We start from the raw sequence: 26,436 nt of genomic DNA on the forward strand, positions 1-26,436 counted from the left end.
CACACATATCAAATTCTGAATTCCACTCCTTCAAAAGTAGGGCAAAGGGAAGAGGAGGAACAACAGAGCCCTGTGCAACACAGGCCCTGAGCACCTGGCTGGTTGTGGGGGATGCAGGGTGCAGAGCTGCAGCAGGTGCATTTTGCTCACACAGCTGTGCATTGCAGGGCATTAAGCAGGTGCTGTTTGCTCACACAGCACACACTGCAGACTGCAGCAGGCGCAGTTTGCTCACCCAGCTGTGCATTGCAGGATGCAGCAGGTGCGGTGTCCCTTTGTGCTCATGCAGCTGTGCATTGCAGGTGCAGTTTCCTGCAGGTGCAGTTTCCCTTTGTACTCACAGAGGCTGTGCATTGCAGGCTGCAGTAGGTGCATTCATTGCAGGGTGCAGCAGGGGCATTTTCCCCGTGTGCTGACCCAGCTGTGCATTGCAGGGCGTCGAACAGTGCTCGCCCAGCTGTGCATTGCAGGGTGCAGCAGGTGCAGTTTGCTCACCCAGCTATGCATTGCAGGGCATTGAGCAGGTGCAGTTTCCCTGTGTGCTCACCCAGCTGCGCATTTCAGGGTGTAGCAGGTGCATTTCCCTGTGTGCTGTGCATTGCAGGGCTGCAGCAGGTGCAGTTTTCTCACACAGCTGTGCATTGCAGGGCATTGAGCAGGTGCAGTTTGCTCACCCAGCTGTGCATTGCAGGCTGCAGCCGGGTGCAGTTTTCTCACGCAGCTGTGCATTTCAGGGTGCAGCAGGTGCATTTCCCTTTGTGCTGTGCATTGCAGGCTGCAGCAGGTGCAGTTTTCTCACACAGCTGTACATTGCAGGCTGCAGCAGGTGCATTTTCCCCGTGTGCTGACCCAGCTGTGCATTTCAGGGTGCAGCAGGTGCATTGCAGGCTGCAGCAGGTGCAGTTTTCTCACCCAGCTGTGCATTTCAGGGTGCAGCAGGTGCATTTCCCCGTGTGCTGACCCCGCTGTCGTTGCAGGGCATCGAGCAGCAGCTGAGGAAGAGGAGGCACGACACGGCGCGGAGCAGCAGCGGCGCGGTGGTCCAGGCCATCCTGCGCACCGAGCGCGGCTGGGCCGCCGCCTCCGACTCGCGCAAAGGCGGATTCCCCGCGGGCTACTGACCTGCTCTGCTCCTGCTCTAGTGACACCAAGGTGTGTTTGGGGGGAAGATCCTTTAGATCTGCAACTCAGGGACTTCTCACAGGAAAGAGAACGCATTGACCTGTGATTCTGTTGATGGAACTGGGACAGTTCTCTACAGCCATGACCGAAGTGCCTCATGCCACAGCCGTCTGCTAGGACAGGCGCGTCCACCAGGACGTGCAGTGCTTACTTGAAGAGTCTGTTCTGCCTCGAAGAGTTTGTTCCCTGCCTCCTCTCCATCCCACGAAGACAGATTGGGTGCCCAGTTGCTCACTCAAGCTGCAGGAAGCGTTTCCCCTGCACAGTGTCCCTGTCACTGCTAGAGAAGATATTTGTTTCCTGTTGAGTAGGTGGGAGTTACAGGACTCTGGGGCTGGGTTTTCTAAGTTACAAACTAATAGGTCTGTGCCATAGCAGGAAGCCCAGCTCTAGACTGGGACAAGCCAAACTCACCATCCTGTTAACAAAAGATGTTTCTGCATTTCACCCAGTTGATTTTTGGAGATGAGGGGGGAAATGGGAAAATGGCTTCAAACTTTTTTATATTTCTGTTGAGAAGGTCTAAAGGGAAGATGCTACCTGTAAAACTCTGAGCACAACTAAAATAAATAAATACGGAGTCACACGTTTTCCTTGCCTGCACAGTTGCTGCAAAAAGGGATGGTGAGAGTCTGTGTGAAAGAAGCTCTTCTGAGACTTTTGTTTTTTCTTCACTGCTTTGATGAAGTCATGAGTAAGCAACAATAGTTAAATATCCAATACAACCTTGTTTTTCTGCACTTTGCATTTTATGATGTCATACTGCAGGCGTGAAATATCAGAGTTTGAGGAAATTAAATTTCTAAAAAAGGACACCATGCAGCTACTCTTGTTTAAAGGTAAGTTACTGTTAACCAGACTTTTAAGGAGCTCTCAGAAATCCTTGTCTGTTATGGAGCAGCTGAGAGTGTTTGCACCTCCATGAGGGGGTTTGGTGGAGGAGCAATACATCACATCACATCAACTTAGCCAAGACCAAACCCAAATGATCCAGGGGTTGTCATGCTCTAGTGGTGTTCTTGAAATCCTTGATACACAAGTGGCTGTAAGTTCTCTCATCTATTTGGCTTGTGGAAACTTCCTGTCAGTTTGTAAGAACCTTAAAATACAGAAAAGAAAATGAAAGTCTGAAGTTTTAGGCATCGTGCAGCCTCTTTCCTAGAAGTGTCTGGAGTTGAGGAGAACCCAGTCTCACAGAATAAAGTGAGAGCTAGATGATGCATAAATCAGTCATGACTTTGACATACAGGTTTGCTTATATCATTTGACCCAAAGCTTTTACCAAAGGTGTCCTGGGTGTGCTCTGGCTCCTTTTCCTGAGCTCTTACTGGTGGTGCTGCTTTAGATGCAGCAAAGACAGTGACTGTAAATGACCTCTACTCACTGTGTTCCCTTTTGTTCCCTCAAGAGACCAGTCTGGGGCCAAGCCTCTGTCCCCTTATTGCCAAACTAGGACTTTCACTTTTCCACTTCTTGTAATTTCACTTCTGGTGCTCCCCAGTGTCAGGCTGCCTTTGGAATTGGGACTAGCTGAATTCTTTCTTGGCTAGGTGTGACCTGGGAAATAAAGAAAATTACTGCACAGCAAAATAAGCTTATTGGGATCTTACGGTCATTACAGTTAGTCTAAAATAGGAAGGGAACTGATTTCTGGGAAGTGCCTGATGACAATCCTGATTTCTGGTACAGGTCTGAGTGGCTGCTGCTGGGCTGCATCTAACAGTTTGTGGTGCAGCACTTGTTCTTATGTTCCTGAATTTCCTCTTGCTAGTCAGAAAATTCCCCTATTATTCATAACCTGTGTTTAAAAGCTTCCCCTGTGGAAAGCTTAAAACACTCCTAGTTACAACTGTTCTTACAAAATGCATTTGAATTCTTGACTCTGCAGAAGTTGCTTTGTTTGGTTGTTTTTTAGCAGTAGGAAAAGCAAAGGAAGGAAGAAGAAGGAATTATTAAACTGGGCTACAGCTGCAGAGGAAGGATTTGTTTAACTGAGCCACAGCTTTCACTCACTCCCTATGTTTTTAAAAAGCTGTGGATACTTGTGCAAGCTGTAGCTATCTGCATCTCATTTTGACATATCTGTACACAGAGCAGGCACTTCTGCCACCTGCTTGGAGACCACATCCCACTACTCACCCTGTGCATCAGCAGCCAGATGTCAGGCAGTGGTTCCTGCTGTAAAACTCCAACTGCACCTCCAAGCTGCTCAGCTTATGGGATGCAGGGAAAATCTTCAGGCTAGGACAAGAGGGAATGCCTTTAAACTGAAAGAGAGTACATTTAGGGTACATGTTAAGATTATATTCTTGATTATGACAGCAGTGAGGCCCTGGCAGAGGTTTATCCAGAGAAACCCTGGCTGTGCCTGCCTGGAAACGCTCAAGGACAGGTTGGATGGCACTTGGAGCAACTGGGTTTGGTGAGTGACATGCCTGCCCATGACAGGGGCAGAACAAGATGGTCCCTGAGGTCCCTCATCATTCCATGTCCCACCTCTTGAATGCTGGCTCTGCTCCTGGGGGCACACAGGGTGTTGGTGAGGGCTGCCTGCAACAGGACACATTCATGGCTGATTCCAGCTGATGTGAAAGGAAGCTGTGCCATTAAAAGGCAATTCAGATCATGAGCTGGAGGGTTCACCTCTTGCCCCTGTTCTTCAGTCTGACATTAGTATACAAGTTTCTTTTGGCACCCATCCAGCCTCTGCAAGGGAACAAAACTCAGCTGTGAGAGACAAGTGGCACAAGCTGCACCATTCCTCAGCTTCTCCAGCAGCATCTGAGGCTCCAGAGTGAACAACTGGAGAAACACCTGCATGGAGTCCTCCTGTGCTTGTGTGATGGGGTAGGCAACAGGTTTAGAGGAGAAAATCCCAAACAGGTTTAAAAACATTTTATTAAAATATAACTCAAAGACTTCATTAGAAAATAGAGCAGCCTCTGTACAATGATGCTTTAAAAGTCCATGTATATTGCTTTCAGTACAAAAATAATGCTCTTTTGTTGGGAGGAGCAGGAATATGGAGAGACCAAGCTGAGAGGCTCTTGATCCACACAGATTTCAGCAGCAGTGAGGAGGTGGCAGGGTAAGAGCAGAGGTGCCAGAGCAGTCTCAGCTTCACCAGGTATTCTGGAATCTCTGCTGTGCTGAGACATCTGCACTCCCATTCCCTTCTGTCTTGGAAATTACATCTGTCACGGGTTTTTAAACTGCCTCAGTGGCTCACTTGCAAAGTTAATAGCAAAGCAGTTAAACTGCAGTGAGTGAGTGCTGGACTAATATTTCCATGTCTTTGTGGTGGGAAGAAGCTGTGACATTGCTGCACTGGAAAGGTGACAGGCTGGAGTGCTGCAGGGTGCTTCACCCTAAGCTGTGTCAGAAGCAAAGGTAAAGGAAGACTTTGTTACTTGGTGACTTGGGTTTTCTGCAGTGAAACATGATGGAGAGGGACCAGAGGGTGCTGGAGGTGGCCCAGCAGGCAAGCTGGGGATGCTGTCCCTGTCTCCAGCAGTGCCACTCTCAGCTGCTGCCTGTAAACCCCCAGCTCAGTGGGGTTAGCTGGAAATAACCCCGGATCTTGCCAGAGCCAACATCATGTCTGGGCTGTGTCTGGGGCTGCTGCAGACGTGTCTGGCCCTGTCAGGGCTTCCCTGTCAGCTGCTATTCCTGACACCACCACCGTGCACCCCGGAGCTGCCAGCTGGGACAGGGGCGTTCATCAAGGCAGAAAACTTCACCAAATTAGATAGATTTGGTTTCTTTGCTGGTCATAGCCAAAGTGAGCATAAAAACTGCCCCTCAGCATTTGGGGCTGTTTCCTTTCCCATTCACCAGCACTGTGATGCTGCCTCTCAGGCTGCCAGGCCACTTCCACAATGAGTGAGCAGCTCTGATGGAGAAACCATTCTCTAATGGAGAACCCTCCAGCAGCCCTTCCTGAGCTGGGGGATTTAAGATGAATTCCACTTGGCCAAGGAGGGAGCAGGGCAGTGCATGGAGCTGGCTCCATCCATGAGTAACTCGATTTCCAGCTTGTGGTCAGGACCTGGTAACTCATCAACCATCCCCTGCTGCAGCAGGGCAGTGCTGCAGTCCTTGGGGTACAACTTGTGAAGGAAAACACACGTCTGGCTCTGGGCAGCCTCACTCCCACCATCACTAAAATGCAAGTGAAGGCTGGGATTTCAGTAAATGGATGGCTTTATTGGACAGGCTTTGAGGGTAAAAACACTGGCGTAAAATCTGGCTGGCCTTGTTTTAATTTGTGCTTTTTAATGGTGTGTGCTTGTTTTATGTTTACAGAGGGATTCTATTTGTTGGAGACCAGGGAGTCCCATGGGCTCTGTGTGTGAGGGGGAGGCTCTGCTGGTGCCTGGCTCTGGTTTCACAGTTTCACAGCACTGTGCCCATAGGGCAATCAGGCTCAGGAGCTTTCAGAAAATCGAATTTTGGAGGATTCTGGGAATTTGACCTTGTATATTTGAAGAACTTTGGGGGGTTTTCTGAGTTTTAGGCTTTATTTTCACGAATGTTTGATTCTCTTGGCAATTTTGAGCAGGGCAAGGCTATGGATTAACTGCAAAAGACCTTTTGCATCCAGGTGCAAAATCCAGGACCTTTTGTGTTCAGGTCTTCTCTTCTCCAAAAGTTTTCCTTTTCTGTGATAGCTCTTAGAGTCCTACAATGCCCTCTGTGTGGTCTGAAGGGAAGACTAGAGACAACAGGCTGTGGTAAGCAGGGATTTGGAGCATGGGGGATATGGGAGAATTCTGCTAATGCCTGATAATGCTGCATCACTTCTCAGCAGTCCTGGTGAGAAGGCTGAGCTCAGGGCCAGGCTGGGCCCAGGGCTGCAAATGACATCTCCTGATCATGTACACTTTGCAATTTGGAGGAAGTTCTAAAGCTTCCAAAAGCAGCATTTCCACTGCCCTCCTGACCTGCCTTCCCTAAGCTGATGTACCAGTGTTGAGGAGGGGGAGCTGGCACAGACCCATCTCACCACAGGGAGAGGCACCTCCAGGGAGCTCAGCTGAAGCTGTTGGTCCCAGGAGCAGGGAAATCACACATGCCCCCATGGGAGGCTGCCTCAGAGTGTGCAGGCTGGAGGAGGTGTTGGTGCTGTTCCCCTGAGCTTGTGCTTGGGGGAGCTTTGCACCCCAAGACAGAGAGCAGCAGGCAGGGCAGCACTTGTGCCATGGTGTGATTTCATCTGCCACTTGGGCAAAGCTGGGCTTCTTTGGATGGGAAAACAGAGGGAGAGTGTGCAATTTTGATCTCTTCCCTCTCCAAATCCATGCTCTAAGCCTGAATGCTTCAGATTTTAAAATCCTGACCCTACAGATGCTCCTTGTTCATGGCTAAAATACTTCTGTATTTCACGTTGCTGAGCCCCAGCAATAGGCTTATTGTGGAACAGCCTGAAAGAAACTGAGATTCCATCAGGAATGGAAGATGCAGCTGGGCCATTTCACAGTGATCTCAGTGGGGTTTGGACCAGTTTTCCTTTCACACTTTGTATTCTCTCCTTCTGAGTAACTGATGTGCTCAAGAAATGTGTTCTCTGTGCATCACATAATGAAAGGTGTAGCTCTAAACAAGGCTGGCTGACCTCTCCTTGTATTGCCTGGGGTGATCTGCAAGCAATCCCAGGCTGTGCCCATGCTCCAGGAGACATCCTGATGGAAAATATGGGCAAATCCAAGCAAAGCATGTTCTGGATCTCCTGTGGCTTTGTGGATGGTGATGCCATTTCACACTAATACCCAGCCGACTTCCCCAGCTTCCTTTTATCAGAGTAAGCAGAGATGCACTTTCCTTCCTTGGAAATTCCCTGTACAACATTCATTGCAAGTTTATCTTCCTTCTCTTTATGCCCTCTTCCCAGCAGGCCAGTCTTAACCTCCTGTGGGGGGAGAGAAGAGGAAATGGAGTGAGTGGGGCAGGGGCCTGGGATCTCAACATTGCCAGGTGTGAAACAGGAGGATGTGTGTGTGGGGCCTGGCTGAGGAATTGAGGTTTAAACAAGAAGGAGGTGAGCCAGAGGCAAGATAAAGATTACCCAGGAGAGTTACAAAGCAATCTGCTCCCCACCAAGGCCACTCACCTGGCTGAAAGAGTCCTCAAACAGGACACTGTCCCTCTGGGTGTGCATGACAGGAGCTGAAATGGCGTGTTCCAAGTCATAACCAAACCACAGCTTGTTTATAATTGCCTGCAATAAAATAAAACAAATCCCACACTGCCCAGCTGGACATGGAACCTGGCCGGTCCGAGCCAGGCTGCACTAAGGCAGACCCACAGTCCTGCCAGCCTGGTGTCCTCCTTTTGTGGTGACTTTTGGGGGAAGTAAAAGAACAGGATGAGCATGTAATACTTCCCAGAATGCTTTCCCTGGCCTACAGTCTCAACTTTTAGTGACTTCTAAAGTGCAAATTAACAAAAGCACCGAGGAGTCAAGATGCAAGGAGAGGTGAGTAGGGACTGACCGTGGTTAGAAATCTGGGAGGGCTGGAAAACCTGGCAGCTTGCTGTGGGTTTCACTTACCATGGTGGTGGCACTGATAATCCAGCTCCCCCCAGCTCCTCCAATCACCAGCATGTCCCCTGACTTGGAGAGGAGGATGGAAGGCACCATTGCTGAGGGAGGCTTCTCTCCTAGAGCAGAAGCAGAGATATTAATATTTCCATGTGGCTCTGAACAGGGTAGGAGGAGCACAGGTTCTTCTACCTTGCCTTTATTTTGTCTCCCATACAAAAAAAGCTGCTCCTTCCTCAAGATGCTCAAGATTTCCAGAAAATTTTCCTTGTACTGAAAGCCCATCTGCCAAGAAAATGGGACCTTTTGGCACAAGCTAAACAAGCTTCTCTTGATGCAGGACAGGGCATCCTACAAGTATTCAGGACCTGCTGCAGCTCATCCAACCAGATGAGGAGCCCTCAGCAGAAATCCTGCCCCAGCAGCACTGGTGTCCTCTCCCAGCAGGGACAGCTGATGGCACAGAGCCATGTCTGCACCAACAGAGCGCACAGAGCTCAGTGCAAGCCTGCACAGCTCTGTACTCAGAATCAGACATGAGCCTAAAATATCACCAGGCTTCTTTTAGCAGTAGTTTCTCCACTTCTTCCCTTCCCTTCAGCCAGTGATCAGCTTCAGCTTTTTTTTTTTTAACCTCTGATTTCTCTGGCTAGAAGCCAAAACTCCTGTATTTCCATACAAGGAGATATTTGAGTAGACACAGACTCACTACAGGGCTTTATCCTCTTTTAGTCTGAAATAAACTTGCTCTCATCCAGATGTAGGAAAGGAAAGAGTGTAAACTTACAAGTGTAAGTTTACAGGTTGTTCCTGCCTGTGGTGGTGCTCACAGGGGTCCCAGGATGAGGGAAGAGATGAGGATCTGACTCCATGTTTCAGAAGGCTAGATTTATTATTTTATGATATATGTTATATTAAAATGATATATTAAAACTATACTAAAAGAAAAGAAGAAAGGATTTCATCAGGAGGCTTGAAAGCAAAGGAAAGAAAATGGAAATGATAATATAATCTTGTGACTCTCAGACAGTCCAAGACAGCTGGACTGTGATTGGCCATTAATTAGAAATAACCACGTGGACCAATCACAGATGCACCTGTTGCATTCCACAGCAGCAGATAATCATTGTTTGCATTTTGTTCCTGAGGCCTCTCAGCTTCTCAGGAGGAAAAATCCTAAGGAAAGGACATTTTATAAAACATGTCTGTGACACCTGCCCACTCGCACACAGCCTGTGTGTCCATCCCCTGGCCCTGTGCTTTATTGAGGATGATGAGGATGCTCACCTGGTTTAATGCTTCTGTTTGCTATGCAGAAGTCAGCAAGTTCATTATTTAAAATGATCCCAGTTTGGTCGGAATACACAAGGGAGCCAAACCTGCAGGGAGGAAAGATGAAGCCTTTTAGTGCCCAGGGTTCTCCTGTTGTGAATGACATTTACTGCACATGGCATCCTGTGAGTAACTTGTGTCTCCTCCCAGCCTGCAAGTGTCCCAGTGAGGGTGTCCAAAAGGAATTTGTGCTGCTGCTGGTGACAGAGATGAGTTTCCTGTTACTGGTGCCACAGAAATTCAGCAAGAGCCTCAGCAATTTCTTGCATCCTCCTGAATTATGGCAGCCCTTGGAGCTGATGCTCATGGATCTTGGCTGTCACATGAAAAAGGCACTCCTGAGACAGAGTGGAAATTCTCCAGAATAGAAATCCATTTTGATTTAGGTGAAATACACATCTTTGAGTCTGTGGTTAGAAAACATAGCTATGTAGCCTGAGTGCAAAGCCTAGGCTCAGGGAAACTGATTCAGTGAAGGACAGAGATATGGGGGGGAGACAGAGGGTGATAGAGAGAGACAGGGAGGCTGCTGTGAGCGCAGCTCAACCTGACCTAGGAATTCTCTCTGATAAAGAAGAACTAGCAGCAAATGTGACGGGAAATTCGTAAAAATGAATATGTATGAACCTACTGTGAAACTGTATGCATATTTATTTGAGAGGGGTGATAAGACCTCGATCGATGCAAGATAGTCTGGATAACTCAGTCCCTCTGGGAGACAGAGTGCCTGAGTACCCAGTCAGCTCCTCGAGTACCCAGTCAGCTCACAGCTGTGGTTACCCTTAGCAAACTCATTGATTTCAGCTCTTTAGTGGTATCAGCTCTCCCAGGATTTCAACTCTCTGCTTGCTAGGTAGGGAGCCCTTGGCTGAGGCTGCAGCAGATGAGAGCTTTATTGAGGTTTATTGGGGAGTCTGTGAAGGGTCCAGTGACAGCTCTTCTTCTGTCAGATGGGCTAAAACAGCCCCTTTTGATAGGGTATAGGGGGATCCAAACTTGTCCAATAGTAAGGGTTAGGGGAAAAGTGGCCTATGGGGTTACAGAGATGAGCTATGGGGCGGGGGGTCAGAGACAGGAGCTTATTTTGCTGTCTCATCATGACTCAGCAGCTCCTACTGTTAAGCCTCAATCCTCTATGGAGCTCTAGTAAGCTCTATGGAGTCTGCTACAGAGGGGGATAAAAAGGGACCTGAAGTTCCCAGAAGTACACATGTCTTTTAAGGAGAGCATGTCTTTTAAGGAGAGTCACCTCCACGTGCATCCAGCGCTGTAATAAACATACCGGCTTCACAACTTCCACAAAGTTGTGGCGTTTTTGGCCCTCTCCACAAAACACCCCCAGCTCAGAAGCTGCCTAAACCAGTGAAGCCCAGAGGTTTTGCTTTGCCAGCCAGCCCTCCCAGGTGCCCAGCCCGTGTGAGTGTCCCCAGCCCGGTTACTCACGGGTAGTTGATGGTGCTGGTGGCCGACACGGCGCTGCCGTCTGCAGCCAGCACGGAGATGTGGCTCGTGCCCTTGCTCCTGTGCTGCTCCCAGAGCAGGGGCTCCAGCAGGCTGTAGTGGCTCAGCTGGTGGTCACCACGAGCATCTATCCTCTGCCTGGCAGACTCGGCAAACTGCTCAGACAGCAGGGTCTCCACAGGCACCTGCCAGCACAGCAAGGACACTGAGCTGGGCACCAAAGCACAGGCCGGTCTTTGGGCTCAGCAACTGAGCCCCAAGTCAGAGCTTGGGGTGGCAGCATTCAGTCCCAGGCCACTCTCATCCCAGAAAATGGACCAAGCTCAGCACCAGGGAACCTCAACCTGTGCACAGCCTTTGTCAGGCAAGTGAGTGCCTGCCTGCAGCTGAAGCTGCAGAGTAACAGCCTGATCCTGATCCTGATCCTGATCCTGATCCTGATCCTGATCCTGATCCTTCCATGCCTTGGCAAAATCAGCTGCATTGCTCTTCAGCAGCAGCTCTAACAATTTTCTTTCCTTCCAGGCTGCACAGAAGGAGTGTAGGAGTGTCAGGGGGTGGGATGGTCAGGATGGACAGACACGAGAGATCTCTGAGCCAGGTCAGGAGCTTGGGGTTCATTGCAAAGGGCCTGGGTGCAGGGCCCTGCTGGGAGCTGCCAAACACAGCTGGGGCAGGGCTGAGAGAAGAGAGGGGCAGAGAGAAGGAGAGGGTGAGAGAGTAAAAGGGTAAGAGAATAAAAGGGGTAAGAGGGCTAAATTCTCGTTAAAATACAATAAATCTTCTTCTCTGTTGAATATTCTGATTCTCACTAACCAATCTAGTACAAGATACAAATCCTACAGCATTTACATACAGCCTATAAGAATCATTACGTCACCATACTGTGTTACATTTTAAACCCTAAAAACTCCTCTTTGGGCCCTTCTGCCAAGCTGCAGGGTCTGCTCTGACCCTTGGGCCTGTCTGCAAGCAGAGGGTGTTGTTCCATCAAAAGGGGATCACCTTCAGCTGGCCATGCCATTGTTTTCCAGTTGCTCAGTAACTGAGGTATCTCAAAGCTTGCTTTCATTTTAATCTCGTTTATAGTTTCTATATTCTCAAAATCTTTTGCCAGACAATCATATTTATAAGGCTTTCCTGTTTCATCTTCCCCAACAAAGGAGCATGTCAGAGCATTGCTCAGTGCTGTAGCACTGTACCCACACACCATGGAGCTCACCTGGGCTTCAGAGAAGGCTGGGTCACTCATGTGGGGTCTCAGCATGTTGCCAAACTTCAGGGCCTCTGCAATGTAGTGATAGGTTTCTACCTTCTCCTCAGGTGTTGCCAGTGATGCTTTATGGAATTTATACTCTGTGGAGCAGGATGGAATAATTTTGTTCATGGACCAGAGGCATTGTTTTTTCAAGAAGTGTAAAAACAACAAAGGTTGAAAGGAGCCTCCTCTTCCCGTCCCAGTTCTTATCAAGTTTCCCCTCTGCTTTAGCAGGATGTAGATGCAGAAACAACCAAGTACCAATTTCCACTGTGACTTCAATTTGTTTTGAAGCTTTGGGAAAGCCTTGCATCCTTTGGCCTCTGCAGCAGCTGTGGTGATGCTGACCCACTGTACAAGTGAACCAGTTCATCCTCCTGCTGCATAGCATGATCACACTGCTGCTTTGGGCCCCATTCTGGCTCAAAAACTCCATTTCTGCCCATTGCATTTTATCACTCTGGAGCAACACTCTCTGAAAACCCCTTGCTGACCCCTTTCCATTAGGAATTTACCTTCCAATACCTTGAGGATGAACATGAGCACTGCACCTCCCATGGGTGGTCCTGGAGCAAACACTTTGGTGTGGTTGTTCAGGGTGATGTTCAGAGCTGAGGACACCTGTGCTTTGTACGCCCGAAGATCCTCCAGTGAGAGACTGGACCCTTCAACAGGGAGAGACCCAGGAGCTGCCATTAGCACAGCAACTCAGATCTGCCTGCAGCAGAGCCTTGGTAAAGCTTGTGAGGAGCTCAAATTCCTCCGACCCAGCACAGCACTGCCCTCACACATCCTCATGTGCTGCCAAACCCAGCATGTCACAAAGCCTAAAGGAGTCAGAGGGGCAAACACAGTGGGCAAAGGCCAGACAGGGGGTGGTCTCAGCCCTGCTTCTGGGCCTAAGTTACAGGAATTAGGGAAAGGTGGCCTCTTACCATGTCAGGCACCACCCCAAGTGACAAACAAATGGCACTGGTCGGCTTTCCCCTGGTCCAGGCTCACTGTGACCCAATGGCTGGGAGAAAGGCCAGTTTTTATGTGTGTCAGGACTCCCTGTAGCTGTTACTCACCAGCCTTGCTGATGTCCTCCACCAGGGCCCTCCCAATCTCTCCCTCATAGAACGCAGCAGCTCCCTGTTCCGCCACGGCTCGCAGCGTTCGCTGCAGCGCTGGCCACCGGAATGAGTCGCCGAGACTCAGGAATCTGCCACCAGCACACAGCAGCGGGCTGTTCAACAAGAACATCCATCACTGTCAGCACCCAGGACATCCCTCTGCTGTCCAGGAGCCCTGCCAGGGGGCTCAGAAGCCTTGGCACAGAGCCCAAAACACCTGTGGGTTTGATTATGACCCGTGGAGCAAATTACCAACCTTGTATGAAGATCAGCAAGCCACAATAGTTTAAGTAGAATAATAGTGAAGTTATCACAACATGGAGATGTAGATTTTAGGGTTTTTGGTATGGGGGCAAGATGGAGGGAACTGGGTGGGTCCAGCCTTTCTCCTTCTTCTTCTTGGCCTCCATCTTCTGCTGTGATGTTGGCACTTACAGGTTGGTTTAGAGTAGAAGCTCACTGTCTAACATAGGTGATGGGTATTGGGAAGTAATTGTAAACATTGTACACGTAGTTTTTAGTATAAAGACATAACACTGCCCTGGGGGCAGGCAGAGTGCCTGGAACTGTCCTGCTGGACGGACCTTGTCAGGGCAGGAGAAAATTTTTTATAGATAAGAGACAATGAACAACCTTGAGACTGAGAAATGAAGAGCCCTGACTCCTTCTTCAAGCACCGGGCTGGGAAAAGAGACTTTGGAACTTTTCTCGGAATCACTCTGACCAGCTAGAGATCCCAACACATCACTTTTACAGCATGAGCTTGTTCTTGCCCAAGCCAATGACATTTTTTTCCTCCCAGGAGCTGATCTGGGTTATGCATGCTGTGGACTTTCCAATGTCAGAGAAATTATCTGAAGCTGAGGGAACAGTGGCCCTCACCCTGCAGTGCCATCCATGGCTCTTACCACAGGCTTTTCCCTGGTCCAGAGAAGGCTGGGTGACGGAGAATTTTTTCCAGAACTGGAGAAATGACCAGTGGCTCTGAAAGCAGCTTGATGGTTGGCTCAAACAGGGCTTTCCATGGCAGGCGGCCGTGGCGCTTGTGGGCTTCCTCATAGCCCCGGAGCTCTCCAGGGACACCAATCCAGCGGGGGCCTGGGGAGCACAGCAGCACTGTCACACTCATACAGCACCCACACAGCACTGCCTTGGGGGTCCCACCTCTCTGAAAGCTCTCCAGTCCAAGTCTGAGCTGGTAGAGGCAAAAGCAGGCTGGGTTTGTTCATTGCCTTTTCCTGTTCATGTATTTCCCTGTTACTGAGCAGCAGGGGTGTGCAGAGGCTGGAGCCAGGCCTGAGGTGTGCTGAAAACATAACAGGCAACAGGCAGGGGCTGCAGCAAGGGAGGTGACAGCTGGGCCCTGGAGAAATGGCACTCCATTGGGGTGGGGCCTGGGCAAACATCAGAACAAGGGAAGCAGTGAAATTCTACATCCCTGGGGAAATTTAAAAATGAGACAAGACAAGCTGTCACATGTCTGACATGCTCCTTCTTTAACCCTGGGCAGCCTGAGCAGCACCTGACATCACCCTGCTCTGAGCAGAACTCCAGCTGTCCCTTCCAACCAGAGCTGCTCCTGATTCCTTTTCAGGCTCTTCCAAGGGTAAGAACATCTCCAGAATCTAGGATACACCCCAAAAGATAACATTCCAGGGAAGGAGAATGAACACAGCAAGAAATGTGGAAAGATCCAAGATGTGCTGCTAAAGCAAGAGTTCCTGAGCCAAGCAACCCAACCCCTTTGTGCCAGCATGCTTCCCCCATTTGTGGACATGGCAAGCACACAAGATTGATTCCTTTTTTTCCCCAAAAGCTATTGATCTTATTTTTCTCTGTAAGAACTTCTGGGGAATGAGAGCCTTGGGAAATCCAGTCTTGAACTGCAGACTTCCTAGAGAGGGAAGTTACCTTGTGATTTCTCCTCATGCTGGCTCCCCATTGCCTGGCTGGTCATGTTGCCAGGAATTTTTTTGTGTTTATGGCCCTAATCTTTTTTGTTACTTTTGCAAAAAGCAGTCCAGGTAGAGGGTGTTAAACTAGACAGAACTGCAGATCAAGCCAGTGAGGTGCTCAGCTCCCCACCCTGAGCTCTGTGCACACAGGAGCTGTGTCCTTACCAATGGGGAAGCCAACACCACAGCCAGACAAGAGGTTGAGAGGAAACACTCCTGGGGCTGTCTCACGGGCGTTGATCACCTCCACTGTCCCTGGAAAGAAGAGAAGAGAAGGGAAATACATCATGTTGTCCTCCTGCAGCAGGTGAGCATCACCATTCAATCATCACTGCACGTGCTGCTGGTCCAGAGTTGAGCTGCTCTGGAGCCTTTTGCCAGGTGTGCCAAGTGCACCTGCAGAGTCAGCTGTCAGCACAACTTGTCCTTCACTCCTGTGCTTTTATTTAGAGCAAACCAAGCAGTGCCCACCAAAGGTACTGAAAGTACAGGGATAAGGCCAGGGCTTGTCTCCAGGCAGTGAAGGCTCCCCCCAGGGATCATGGCTGGGATATGGGCTGGGATATGCTGCCTCCTGCACTTCTTCTACAGATAGGACATGTCAGAGGCATAATGTGAGCCTCATGCTCCTGGGAGGGCCATTTACCAAATGATGATGAGGCAAGCCCATCATATTTTGAAGCCCTCTATGTATCAGGGAGCTTGAAAGGACAAAAACAAACCCAAACCCCCACTTGCATGCACTCATCTTTCAGGTCTAGCCTATCACTTTACTCCTTCTCTGCCTTGTATTTGTCCCTGTCACAGTCCCAGAGCCAGCTGTGCTGCAGGAGCCCACAGTGCTCCCTGGTACACCCAGAGCCTCAGCTCTGTGCAGCAGCATAACTCAGGTAGCACAGGAGGATTGTTGTCAGGAAACAAAGTTCCATGGCTCTGCCAAAAGGAAAAAAGGAGAAAAATATAGGTGGTCTGCCAAAAAGGAAAAAGAAAAAAAACATAGATGGTCTGCCAAATTAGGCTCTTGCATAAGATACACCCAAACAATGCCAGATTTGTGACTCCATGAAACTACTTGGCAGGGATTTTAAAATTATTATATTGTTACACTGCTCATTGTTGATATTACTATTAGATATATAAGCTCTGGGGGTTTTTGGAAGCCAAGACTTAAAAACTCCCACGTTGAAGACATAAAAGCAACAAAACAACAGTGGAGTTTAAGCCAAGCACAGAAAGGCTCCCCAGCAGACACGGAACATTGCCAGGTTTAGGTTTCTGGAGTGGAGATGCATCTCCTGGGACAGGAGGTGTCAGCACTGCATGGGGAGTCACAGCAGCTCTGGTGAGACAGCCCCAGGGCCAGCAGGCACTGCCAGAGCTGCTGGGGCAGCACAAACCCCTCAGGTGCCATCCCAGGGGCTCAGCTGGCACTGCCAGCCCAACACTGCCAGCACAAACCCCTGCCTGCCTGCTTCTCTCAGCCACTCACACCTGCCTGCAGGGATTGTGTGACTTTGGGATTGCCTCCTTGCCTTGAGGGGCAAGGAGGGGCAAACTCAGCTCATTTTCTATCAAAGCTCTTTCCTCCACACACATTTCTTGCTGTGAAATGACAATCAGAGCTCCCTGTGCTGGATGCTTTGGATTAAGAGCACAAGTGTGCTTTGTGATGTAGCTTTTATATTCAAAATATTGCTCTGAGAGAGCAGGCAGGATTCTGATTTGTGTATCTGCAGAGGGACAGGGCACCATGGAGAGGCCATACCTGTGCTGGCATTATAGATGGTAAAAACGACCCCACCACCCAGGCCTGAGCTCTGGGGGTTCATCACTGAAGTGCAGATCAAGGCTGCAATGGCAGCATCCACAGCTGAGCCTCCACTTTTCAGGATGTCCCTGTGGTGGGAAGGGAAGAAAAAAGACACTGTTAAAATCCAGGAATGTCAGGATGGAGGAACCACATGGAAATGCCTCCTTGGGACCCCTGCAAGCTGAGGAGAGCAGCTGGAGAAATGCAGTGTGAGGGGTGTGAGGGGCACCTTCCTCCGCTGGATCAAAAGAACAATTAGAGGGAAAGAAAGGAGGGTCTACAGGAGGAAAGAGCAGCCAGGGCCAGACCTTCTGGCAGGCTGGACTTGCTCTGGGGAAAGAGTTATGGGAGAGAGAGAGAGAACTGCAGCTGCTCACAAATGCTGTGGGCTGAAAGGGACAGCAGGACATGGAGAAGGATGCTCTGAGCACAGAAATGGGCTTCCCACGTACTAGGAACCAACCAACTGATCTCTAGCTTCCCAAATGCCATTCCTAATAAAGGCACATGCTGGTCAACTGGACAGGAGCACTGAAGTGGGAACACTGGGGCCATGTGAAGCAAACTCCTGAGAAAACTCCTGTCAATTAGCTTTTCATTGTTCCCACAATGTGACTTCTGGGCTTATTAGCACAAAAATGGCCCAGCCTGCTCCCTGTATTTCCAAAGATAAAACCAACAAAGAAACAAAAAAAAGGGCAAAAATCCCCAAAAAACCAACCAAGAAAAAAAAAATACAACAACCAAACCAAACAGGAAACAAACCCTCAACTGCTTCTACCAAGGCACACATTAAGGCAGCCTCTTGCTGCTGACAGCAATGAGGTTCTGTTAGAGAAACTGTCTCAACAAATGCTTCCCTCAAGAACATCTGAAAGCCATCATTTCCTTGCAGTGGAAATGGGGTGGCATTTCCTGCACAGCCAGCACTGGGGTTTGCTAGGAAGGCTCCTGACTGCTTCACTGGGTCATTGCTCAGATAAGGCAAAGCCAGAGGGGAGACTGGAGCAGTTCAGTGGCTGCAGTGCAGCTGATCCCAGGGTTTGCATGGGAACACAGAGCACACACAGAGGCTGGTGTTTATTTTCCATCCACGGAATAGCTGAGACCTGCTGGCTCAGGAACAGGATGCTGCCAGCAGGCAGGCTGATGTGGCTTTCCTTTGTTTCCCCAAGTGCCTCAGAACCACTGCCTGCAAGGAAATGACATGTGGACGAGTGGGAAGAAAAGAAATAGTAGGGAATATCAGGCTGTCTGTTTCTGCACGGCTTTTGGCCTCCTGGGAGCTCCCTGGCTGTAAAAAAGCAAAGAGCAGATTTAATTGAAATTCAGTCAAGACAGTATAAGTATAAAAGACATATTTACACCACTAGGTTAAAAAAGTTCTCAGGATGTTCAGGTTGTACACCTTCAGTTTGTGTAAAACCTGTCTCTCAAACATTTTGACTCCCATGTGATTATTTTACTGTCCTTTCAATGATTAAATGCCTATGTCCATGAAAGCAGAAGGATGGGAGTTTACATGGCTGTAAAAAACCATCTGACCATGGAGACTGAGGCTCAGGGTCACCCATCCAGCCCTTGCAGCAGGGGATGGACTCACCACACCAATGACCCTGGGAGGTGCTTTTCTGAACCCAAGCTGTTAATGGCTGTCTTGGTTTGGAAAGACAGGAGTCTGCTAAGGAAGGCAGGAGCCTCCCCTGAAATGGAGAATGTAAATCCTCCCCACCCCTCTGAATTGCTATAAATTTTAAATTATGGGGGCACTCAGGCAAAAATGTGGGAGCAGGAAATAACAGTTATTTAATAGGGAAAGGGAAAAAATCAAATTATAAAATAAACAATGCAGTACAGTAGAACAACAGTGACAGAGTCAGAACCCAACCTGACACCCTGTGGGTCAGGGTGTTGGTGGCAGTGCCATTGGAATTGTGCCTCAGCCCTCCTGCAGTGTCAGGGGTGGTTCTCCTGGAGCAGGGATCCTGTAGAGAAGGATGGATTCTTCCTCTGAAGATCCAGTGGAAGGAGAGGCAGCTGCTGTTCCTCTGGGGAATCCAGTGGAGAAGCCGTGCTGGTGTCTCAGAACCTCTGGATTATATCTGGGTAGGAATGCTTGGCTCCTCCCTCTGGGCTCACATCTCCCAATGGGATGCTGTAGTTCTTATCAGCCATGCAGTGACATTCAATAGCTGTTATCAGCAATGTCCCCTCCCAGGGAGGTGTGAATGTGGTCACTCAAAGAGAGAGATAAAGCAAACTGCCCCCTTGACAAAGATAATCTGCCATACAGATGGTAATGGAAAACATCTTGCATTGCAGTCTTCAACAATTGCTGACACAAGGGCTTCCTAAAAAACTCAGTCACCTCTGCAGAAGAGCCAGAAGTGTTAGAAACATGGAAAAAATTAGAAAATTTAAGGAAAAAGAGGGAAGAAGCACTGCTAAACTGAGCAGAGACAGTTTTCCCCAGAGCCCCTGGAGAGTGGGCTGTGAGGGAACACATGTACAAAGCCTGGTGACAGGGAAAGGCATGGATCTGACAGGGAAATGCATAGTTCTGGCTGGGAAATGCATGGTTCTGAGAGGGAAAGGCATGGATCTGGTTCTGACAGGGAGAGGCATGGTTCTGGCAGGGAAAAACAGCTTTGAAAAGAAGCTTGGAGATGGTATAGTGCACATTTCAGTGCAATGTATTAAGACCTTAACATGGAACATCAGGGACATTCCCAAAGCCTGAAAAGCACCATTCTCACCCAAATTCACAGCACATTCACACTGGCCTCCAGCCTTGATGCCTTTCCCCCCAGCCTCTCCAGAGACTGAAATTCAACAGAAAATACAGAGCTGGCTCTTGGCGTGCTACATGTGCCTCCCTGTGCATGGCTCACTCATTTCCAGTCACAGACCTGCCCTGGGGAATTTGGGGCCATTACATATAGCAAAACCACATCTGGATTTATGTCCCATTACTTGGCTCCCTTCAGATGGATCTCTGCTGCAACGAGCTCAGTTATAATGCAAAGCCCTTCATCAAGTTGTGGCACCTCAGCAGGTCTCCCTAGAGATACCCCAGAGTGCTGCAGCTGGCAAGATCTGATAAACAATGTTTTGTCCCATATCCTTCCTGACAATTAGCGTTGGGGTTTAGTCATTAATGGAGTTTCCTTATGAGAAGGAGCAGAAGAGGGTGTTAACAACCAAATCCCATTCCAGTAGCAGCAAACAGGGACTCACCTTCCCTGGAAAGGGTGAATGGTGGCACTTTGCTCACAGCCAAGATGGGCTGTGCTGGACTGCAGACCAGACCTCTGCTCTGCCCTAGGCTAGAGGGAGCCCTGAAGCCCCTTTAAACACACTGGAAATGCTAATGTATTAAATTTAATAATTAATTAAATGATGGCGTTTTTTCTGCTAAAGAAGGCTGGGGACTGGGACACCACCCATTACACAGGAGCTGCCTCCATAGGATTTATGAAGAGCAAAAGCAATAACTGCTTCTGTGAAAAAGCGCCAGTTACCAAATTTAAAATGCACAAGAAGGGAAACCAAATCCTTTGGGATGTAAACATTCTTCAGAAATCTGCTGGGCCATCACTGAAAAGGATTTTTTTGCATCAGATTCTCTGGTTAGAGCTGAGTTTCTCAGGGCTGCAGGCGTTCTCTGACTGTGCAAGTCTCACCATTCTCAGCCTCCCCACATCCTGTCCCCCCGGGGTGCTGATTTCAAAGGCTGGTTCCCAGGGTTTGTGTGAGGCTACACTGGGGGAGTGGGATCAGAGATGGCTGCTGGGCCAGGCCAGGTCAGCTCTCCTTCTGCAGTGAATCCCATCACTGGGAATGAACATTTTTCCCAAATGTGTCCCTGACCTTATGCTGGCTCTTGCTTCTGCTAATTTGGGAAACAAAGGAATGCAGAGCAGTGGATGGCAGAGCTCAAACAGCACACACTGGTAGGGAACGTAGAGATTTTTTTGCATGCTTGATGAAAAGAGCCTCTTCCAGGAGGGAACAAGAGTTGAGAGCTGGAGGTGAGGTTTGAGTTCCTCTTACTGTCTCCTCAGGGCTCTTGACATGAGGAGAAATTAGTGAGGTGGGCTGTGGTACCAAATCCACATCCTTGGGTAAAAACTGCTCTGGTTCTCCTTTTAGCCTCCCATGCCTCTTCAGCAAAGCATTTCACTTCATTCAGGGACAAGTTTTCTCCCAGGGCAGGGTTTTAGTCTCTGGACCAGGCAGCTGTACAAGGCTGATTTCAGCCCCCAATTTCCAGCAGAACAAACAGAGCAAGAAACCCAACCTTGCTGAGCACTGAGAGCTGGGCACTGATGGCTGAGGGAAAGTTTAGCTCAGGAGCTGCCAACATGGATGGTGACTGAAGGCTCACTGAGACTGCTCACTTTCTGCAGGGACCCAAAGAGTTCCATAAAGATTTCAGAAATCCAGAGTGCCTGAACACAATCTCCAGAGCTGGAAAACACATGAGCCCTGAGGAGTTTTCCCCAGCCCACTATCCCACTCATTGAAATACAAGATTCCTCCTCGAGCAAGAGATTTAGTTCAGTTATTCTCAGTGAGTTCAACTGGCAATTCTATTAGGAACACACAAAGACTCCCAAATGGAAGAATCTTAAACCAACAGAGTATCATGTCATCTCATTCCTGACAACTCACAGAGCATGCTGTTTGAGTTTATCTTGAAAATAAACAAGGTTTTTTAATTAAAGAAAAAAAATCTGTGAGTAAGTCAGAGATTAGGGGCTGCTTTTAGATTCCAAGGCTTTAGGCACCAGACCAGTTCTGTGAGCATCCCCCACACGGATTCCTGTAGCTTTGGGGGATTTGCAGGATGAAAGGGGAGGCTGTGGGGTCACAGCAGGAGACAGGGACTGCAAGGTCAGTGAGGAAGAGCAGGGACAAACCAGCCCTGTAGGGTATCTGGGGACTGGCATCTAGGGCTGCTTGGCTTTGTTGGCTTTGCCCTGCTCTCACCTTGTTGCTGAAGTGTCACATGAACTGCCAGTTCACAGGTGGGGACAGCAGGGCCTAATGGCCAGGACTGCTCTCAGAAATTGGATTTTATTGCTCTTGCTGTGACAAAATTCCTAAAATCTTATTCAGCAAAGATGAGGCAGGAAGCAGCTGTGTGCTTACCATCTCATGGTGCTCCCATCAGGGAGCCTGAGTCACCCTGCAGAGTCACACAGGAGGTCACAGAGCAGAGCTGATGGCTCTGAGAGTCTGAGCCCTGCCAGAGCCCCTGTGCTGAGGGATCCTCACAGTGCCACTGCCATCTGAGGGATCCTCACCAGTGAAAGAACATAATTTTCCCACCTGGCAGTTTGCTCTGAGAACTAATATAGTGCTGAGAGCACTAAAGAGCATCATGTGCTAAGAGCTGACAGCTTAGAAAGTGACATACAGGTGTAACAGCACAGAAATGTCTGGGAGAAAATGAACAGGATGACATGCAGAGCAGTGCAGAGCACACAATGAGCTTCCTAGAGAGAAAAACGAAGCCACCACTGTGGGCCAGTGGGATGGAGAAAGAAATATGACTACAAGGAAAATGGCAAATATAATATAAATCTTCCGGTCCCAAGCTCTCTTGCAGAGGAACATTTTTATGAACAATTTTACTTTTTATAATGATTTTTTACAAGGACATGCACAGAAGAAGCTGGGAGAACACAGGAGTTTGTCTCATTCTGAGTCTAAGGACAGCATGAAATGAGCACAAAGATTTCCAAGAATGGCTGGAGGCAAAGGATACCAGGAAGAGCAGCAGCACTCATGCAGCAGCAGGGGAATAGGGCTGACCAGGCACAGGGTGAGCAGGGCAGAGCCCAGGCACAGGAGGAGAGCAGCCGTGGCTGGGAACACCCCAGAGGCTTGGCAGGGCAGGAGGAGAGAGCAGGACCTGATGTGCAGATGCAAAAGGAAGGGAAAATGAGCTGGGAAGGTGGAGCAAGGGCAGGATTTCGTGGGGATCATTGGCAGACTGTTTGCAGGAAATTCAAGTCGGTCCATCGGAGTGGAGGGACAGCACAGAGCTGTCAGCAAGGCTGGAGCTGCAGCTGTGGTGGAGGCTGGGGAAGCCTGGGGAGCTCCTTGCTGAGAGAAGGGAAGGAAGCCAGGGAGAGCCCAGCAGCAGCAGCAGCCAACGAGACAAAGCTGCTCAGCTGCTCACCGGCCGCAGATTTCCGTGCCTCTCACTTCAACGTCTTCCAGCTGATTACAAACTACATCAAGTTAAAGTTTACAATAGCTGCAAAAACAAATGCAATGGTTTTCCCCAGCAGATTCTTTGGGCAATCCAATTATGTCTTTTCCTCTTTTTCCATTAATAGTGATTTTAAAAGTACTTCTGCTTTCTGAAGAACATGTGGCTTCACATAAAAACCCCATCTCACTGCTTGACAGATGTGCAGCCATTGTATATTTTCTCCAGCTGCTCACTAATGCTGTACATCGTTGCCAGAATCAAAGGTGAGACATGGCAAAGTGAGATATTATGGCATCATGTCTCATTTCAGTCCCCCAGCCATGAGGCAAAGCACACAGCATCCATCATGGAGCATCCAGCATCACATGTAAACTTCCATCCTTCTGCTTTCATGGATATTTAATAATTGAAACAATAGTAAAATAATCACATGGAAGTCAAAATGCTTGAGAGACAAGTTTTACACAAACTGAAGGTGTACAACATGGACATCTTGAGAACTTTTTTTAGCTTACATCTTTCTTTCCAAGTGGTGTAAATATGTCTTTTATACCTCTACTGTCTTGACTGTGGAAAATCTGCTAAATCTAAATCTGCTCTTTGCTTTTTTCTTCATAGCAGACACACTTGCTGCAGGCTTCAGTCCAGAAACAGACCCCCAGAATGAAGGGATGCCTTTTGTCCTTGCCTTCCCTTCCTCGTCTCTGTTGAAGCCTGGCTGCAGCTCTCTGCAAGCTCCTTTAAGTCCCTTATCCGACAGATCTACCACGCCACGAAAAGTAAATTTCTCCCTTCCCCACTTAAAACCAGCATTATACTTGCATACTACAAATATTTATACCTTCCAAAAGGCCAAGGGTTTGCAGATTTTTGGAACACTGCAATGACAGTAAACATCATCCGCGGAGGCAGAGTCTGCTCTCCCGGCTGGAGCGGCACCGGAGCGGGACCTGGCTGAGTGCGGGTTCCGTCTGTGAGCCCCTGCCTCGGAGCTCCGCGCACCTACCGGCCCATGAGGGAGCCCCCTGCCTCGGAGCTCCGCGCACCTACCGGCCCATGAGGGAGCCCCACACCGAGCTCCGAGCTCCGTGCACCTACCGGCCCGTGAGGGAGCCCCACACCGAGCTCCGAGCTCCGTGCACCTACCGGCCCATGAGGGAGCCCCACACCGAGCTCCGTGCACCTACCGGCCCATGAGGGAGCCCCACACCGAGCTCCGAGCTCCGTGCACCTACCGGCCCATGAGGGAGCATGTCTCGGTGTCGGCAGCCACGGCGCCGTGCCGGTACTGCTGGGCAGCGCACCGGGGCTGGCTCAGGATGACCACGAGCGTCACGGCCCCCGCCAGCACGGCCAGGGCCAGCAGCACCAGGCAGCAGATCTTGCCCGTGGACATGGCTGTCCTGCCCCAGAGCAGCCGCGGGGCTCGGTCCCGGCGAGGAGGTGCCTGCCCCGCTCGGGGGAAGTGGATTTATCGCGGGCTGCGAGGGAGGTCCCGCGGCAGTGGGCTGTGCCCACAAGCGATCACATTAAAGCTGCTAAAAAGCGAACTGTGTTCTGTCTTTCCTACTCTTTTTTATAAACTTCTCTTGCAGATCCACAATCCGCCCTTTTTTTGTGTGTGTCTCTGATGAAAACATTTAACACATTCACCCCTGAATTTGTTCACTCTGCCCACTACTCCTGCTTCTCACAGCCTCTCTGCCTTCCCATTCCTGGTGCACAAATTACCTAACAAAAGTGTGAATCACTGGGGAAATTACCTCAGCCCTACACTGCAAACTTGGGGTGTTTTTTTCCTCTAAAACTACTAATAGAAGTAAAAGCTGAACACAGTGTACAAACCCTCAACAGTAGAAGGTTTGTAGAACTAGAACCTTCAACAGTACAAAGCTAGAACCTTCATCTATGCTATTAGTTTACCTTATATTATTATAATAGGTAATAATAATATAATAATCATCATCATCATCATCATCATCATCGTCATCATCATCATCGTCATCATCATCTTAGTGACTTTCTTTCCATATGTACACCTTGCCAGTGTCCACAGCATGCATCCTTTGTAAATGAGCACAAGAGAACAACTGGAATAAAGCAACACATTGCAAACATTGGTGCCCAGAGCACCAAGAGCTCTGGGGTCCAACCTGTGCATAGCACCTCGCTGGGACAGACCAGACCCCTCACAGAGCAGTGATGAGCAGCAGGAATTGCTGCCCAAACAGCCTCTTAATTATAGAGTTCTCCTTATATTCGAAAAGTTAAAGATAGGGCTCCACATCTGCCTGCTGTCTTTCTAAAAGATGTTACCTGTGGTCCTTTCCCTGCTAGATTTGGGAGAAGGGGAATTTACCTGGGCAGATTTACACATGTGCTTCAGAGCAGATTTTGAACTTGTCCCACTAAATTTTGTCTATAAGCAATACTATTCCACATGTCATATCTCAGTAAATGGATTTGATAGGCTAAAATGTCTTTTTTTGTGGTTACAACCTTATGAGAACTGAAAATAGTTCAAGAAAAAGTTGGCATGAGCAAACAAGCCTCCTCAGCTCTAATGTGACTCTTCACTCCATTGCAAAACATTGCTGATTTTGTAGAGTTTCTCAATCCCTACATGACTTTAATGTTTCATTTTTGACAAATTACAGTATCACACTAAAGAATCATCATCCTGCTGTTTCTGGGAAAGATCTTCCCTTTAAACTCATAGCAGGGCTGATCACTCAGTACCAATGAGACAAGTGGATTTTGCCTATTCACTTTCAACAAATGCTGTGGAGAATTCAACTTCAGTCTCTCCAATTTCCCCCAGTTTCCAGATTTGGGTTTTAACTCAGCACATCAAACCTCTGCATCTGGAAAATTATCATTGTGCAATCAAGGAGGAGACCTGGAAGAGGCAAGAGAGGGAAAGGAGAGGCAAGACAGGTAAAGGAGAATGTCATCTCCCAGAGCAAGGGAGAGGCCAAGGATGGCCTGGGAAGGCCAAGTCATAGTTATGGTTAATAACTATTAATAGTTAGTTATCCCAACTAACTGCTGCTTCCTCTCACAGTAAAAACCCATTTTTCTTTTTGTATGGAAATGAAGACTGAGCGTCTTCGTCTCTTTCCCTGTGCAACCTTTACAGTCTTGGTGCAACATTCAACTTTGACCATATGTGCACTGAGCCTCCCATGTCAAAAGATGCTTAGCAGTTCATATGCTGGGATTCAGGACTTTGACCTCTATTTTTCTGTTTGTTTGTTTGTCAAAACTTTCACATTTGCTATCATTGTCTGGGAGCACAGCTTGCCTTGGCAGAAATCTCCATACATAGCCTGCACTCTCTGGTCTTCTGCTGCCAGCATGAAGGGCTTTGTATGCTGCTTGAAAGGGGAATCAGGTATTTACAGACCCTTACAGGCCAAGATACACTCTGGGAAAATTAAACTAGAATTTTAATTATTATCAGAATCATTATTCATTAACTTATAAAAAGGCAGAGTATCTTTAAATTGTCCTTTACATTGTTGGGGTCCTGCTACATCTTTGTCCAAATCTGCAA

The 26,436-nt window shown here is 48.7% G+C and overlaps 2 protein-coding genes across 6 annotated transcripts in view; one reads left to right on the plus strand and one right to left on the minus strand.

Annotated features, from left to right (window-relative positions):
• The window catches only part of GGT1 (gamma-glutamyltransferase 1), a 44,968-nt gene extending 43,200 nt beyond the window's left edge, over positions 1 to 1,768 (plus strand). For all 5 annotated transcript variants that reach the window (XM_058036916.1, XM_058036912.1, XM_058036915.1 and 2 more), the window contains one exon: positions 978 to 1,768. In XM_058036916.1, the coding sequence (XP_057892899.1) occupies positions 978 to 1,121 (144 nt within the window). In that variant the 3' untranslated portion in view covers positions 1,122 to 1,768. The remainder of the gene's footprint in view (positions 1 to 977) is intronic.
• A 3,599-nt stretch (positions 1,769 to 5,367) lies between these two features.
• GGT5 (gamma-glutamyltransferase 5) lies at positions 5,368 to 24,304 on the minus strand. Its single transcript, XM_058036994.1, has 12 exons — positions 24,116 to 24,304; positions 16,610 to 16,740; positions 15,010 to 15,099; positions 13,798 to 13,987; positions 12,845 to 13,002; positions 12,290 to 12,439; positions 11,739 to 11,872; positions 10,499 to 10,701; positions 9,011 to 9,102; positions 7,733 to 7,842; positions 7,292 to 7,399; positions 5,368 to 7,090 (listed from the first exon to the last, which is right to left on the minus strand). Exons 1-12 carry the CDS (start codon positions 24,274 to 24,276, stop codon positions 6,944 to 6,946), a joined length of 1,674 nt encoding a protein of 557 aa, XP_057892977.1. The 5' UTR covers positions 24,277 to 24,304; the 3' UTR covers positions 5,368 to 6,943.
• Positions 24,305 to 26,436: the final 2,132 nt, after the last annotated feature.

The sequence above is a fragment of the Melospiza georgiana genome, chromosome 18, assembly GCF_028018845.1.
Source record: "Melospiza georgiana isolate bMelGeo1 chromosome 18, bMelGeo1.pri, whole genome shotgun sequence".
Lineage (NCBI taxonomy): Eukaryota > Metazoa > Chordata > Aves > Passeriformes > Passerellidae > Melospiza > Melospiza georgiana.

Bases quoted from the DNA above. Each gene is read 5' to 3' on its own strand.
- GGT5 (XM_058036994.1), bottom strand. From the start codon at position 24,276: ATGTCCACGGGCAAGATCTGCTGCCTGGTGCTGCTGGCCCTGGCCGTG. The intron at 9,103-10,498 runs GTGAGTAACCGG...TCCTCCCTGCAG, and splicing joins ACCAGCACCATCAACTACCC to GTTTGGCTCCCTTGTGTATT. The intron at 7,843-9,010 runs GTGAGCATCCTC...CTTCTGCTCTAG, and splicing joins AAACAGAAGCATTAAACCAG to GAGAGAAGCCTCCCTCAGCA.